This window comes from Montipora capricornis, chromosome 14, assembly GCF_036669925.1.
Source record: "Montipora capricornis isolate CH-2021 chromosome 14, ASM3666992v2, whole genome shotgun sequence".
NCBI classification, from domain to species: Eukaryota; Metazoa; Cnidaria; class Anthozoa; order Scleractinia; family Acroporidae; genus Montipora; species Montipora capricornis.
The window spans coordinates 47581800-47584299 of record NC_090896.1 but is presented as its reverse complement, the minus strand read 5'-3'; the positions used below and the strand labels follow the sequence as shown (position 1 = coordinate 47584299).

The 2500-nt window shown below is 41.4% G+C and overlaps 1 protein-coding gene across 1 annotated transcript in view; it reads right to left on the bottom strand.

The window, feature by feature from the left end:
- Positions 1 to 1281: 1281 nt before the first annotated feature.
- LOC138033568 (stomatin-like protein 1) overlaps positions 1282 to 2500 on the bottom strand; it is a 9745-nt gene continuing 8526 nt past the window's right edge. The window contains exon 8 of the mRNA XM_068881352.1: positions 1282 to 1916. Coding sequence (XP_068737453.1) covers positions 1447 to 1916 — 470 coding nt within the window. The 3' untranslated portion in view covers positions 1282 to 1446. The remainder of the gene's footprint in view (positions 1917 to 2500) is intronic.

The window sequence follows — 2500 nt, the reverse complement described above, 5'->3', positions numbered from 1 at the left end:
ACAGCCAGAAAAGTAAATGCAAACAACATTTCAGATAAATTTTCTGTGCAAATTTTTGTTACTTGTTTTGTCCAAACTTGATATTCTGAGTGCTCATGAATAGTGTAAAGAGCCCATATGATAAAATGCTTATTGACTGAGTTTAGGTCGGGCCGGACCGGAAAATATTCGGCCCTCGGACATGGAGCACGGACCTCGCTGCGCTTGGTCCGTACACCATGACCTCGGGCCAAATATTTTCCCGTCCGGCCCTCCCACTCAGTAAATAAGTACATAAAATGTATCTTTCACAATAGTCCCACAGAGTCGCGTGTGCTATGTATGACGAAGAAGTTCAAACAATTGAAGTGAATTTTGTGAGTCGGGGCCGCAACATTTTTTTCTCTTTAATAAACAACAGGAATGCACGTACAGTAATTGTACAAAATACTTGAAACTTTGCTCAGTAGGTAAAACGCTTAACCGTACGTTCTGAGCCTAAATTCAAACCAAGAACAGGCCCAGCTTACTATGCTTCTAAAAAACGGAATCGCCGTAATTACCTAACCAAAAGACTTGAGTATTAATCGTGTTTTTGATGAAAGCACAATAACTTAATCCCTTCGCAATTTGCCTTACTGAATGTTACAGTAGTGTCAAGATCATGTTTGTAATGAAAACAGCGAGGAGTGTTGCTGACAGTACTTTGTAAAGTAAATCGGCTGTTCGATTACCGTATCACAGGCGTTTTGGTTTTCTTAATTTAGCGCGAGTGGCGGTGTTAACGGGGTGAAATTATAGAGGATTCTACTGTTTGGGATTTAAAATTGTGGCCGTCGGCCGTATTAAAAGGTGACCACATTAACGAGGGTTTTCTATAAGAGAATGTAGGGCCGCTTTGCCGGGTCAAAAAGAAGTGGCCGCAATAACGAGGTGACCGTATTACCGAGGTGGCCGTTAGGCGGGGTTCCACTGTAGTACGAGAAAAGGGGACTTTAAAGCTACTACAATTAAGGTTAAGGTTTTTTCCCTTGTTCATATCATATCATATCATATCATATCATATCATATCATATCATATCATATCATATCATATCATATCATATCATATCATATCATATCATATCATATCATATCATATCATATATCATGCCTTTATTTTCCGTCGGGTTTTAGAGTAACTAGGTGTAGTATCTCAGAGCTTTTACCCTCCCATCCATGATACATCACAGACGGCCTACTCTGCGAATAGTGTGCAGGGTTTTTTCCGTCCCACAGGGTTACGAACATTATTCTTTCACCTTTCTTTCAGCTGGCTCATGGTTTAATTAAACAAATATACTTAATACGCGTTAAGATCTGTGAAAACGAGCGCGGTGTAAATGCCACAAATCTAACAAGGGTTCACTGAAGCACCTCAAAACATATTTGACGTTTTTGGGTGAACATGGTATAAAAGACCATATTTTAAACAATATATTCTCCTGGTCTTTGCGACACTTGTTTATCAGGTATAACAGGTTTTGCTTTAAGAATTTTGACAATCGCTTCCAGGCTCATGGCCATTTTCAGGTCACCTTCCACCTTCAAATCACCCTGCATATAGGCATCAAATGCCGAAGAGAATCCGTAAAATATTTTCTGCATATCGTCAACGCTCATTGTCAATACAACATCGGGTTTATCAGTAGGTTTGTCAGTGTATATTCTTCCGTTGCCACTACGCAGGTCGAGATACCACGTTCCTCCTGATTCACCAACAACATCGAATTGAAACATACCACCAATCTCCTTAACGAGGCTCTCATTAAGAACACCGCTGACCAACTTCACTAGCTCTTCGGGAGTAAGAAGGTTAACTCCGGCATCCGACCTTGAGGAGTTAATTGAAGAGTCTGGAACAATTGGCGCGCTTCGAATGCTTCCAGATCCAAGTGCTGTAAATAAATGAAAATTGTCAGCACTTTATGAGGGCGTGGTCAAATCTACAAGCAGTTGCAAAAAGAGTTGAGACACTCACTGTTGATAACTGTACAATGCGTGTCATTCAAGTCAGCGCATCTCCAACCCCCCTTCCCCCCCCAAGCAAAGTTGTTTCCATTTCCACTTGGCACTCAGACTAAAGGGTATCAACATTGAAAAGGGGGAGGGGGGAGGGAGAGTCGTTCAGCCTTTTCTTATGAACTAGAAGAGGGGTTTTAGGAAGAAGAGGTGGATTTTCCATTCAGTGTCTCAACCTTTTTGCAATTGCTTGTAGAGGCCTAAACAGAAGGAGTGATATTCGCACTAATCTGGACAATATTATTTGAGCAATGGTTGAGCGGAAAGCGTTTTTTTAGGAAAGGAAAGGAACTAAGGAACTAGTGTCTAGTCGCTCTAGCGCTGGAGCACTAATTGGGGACACTGTAAACGGAAATTAACAATTAACGCCACTCAAGCCAAATGTTGGTTTTTGAGGAGAATGGAAAACCGGAGTACCCGGAGAAAAACCTCTCGGTGCAGAGTACAGAACCAACAAACT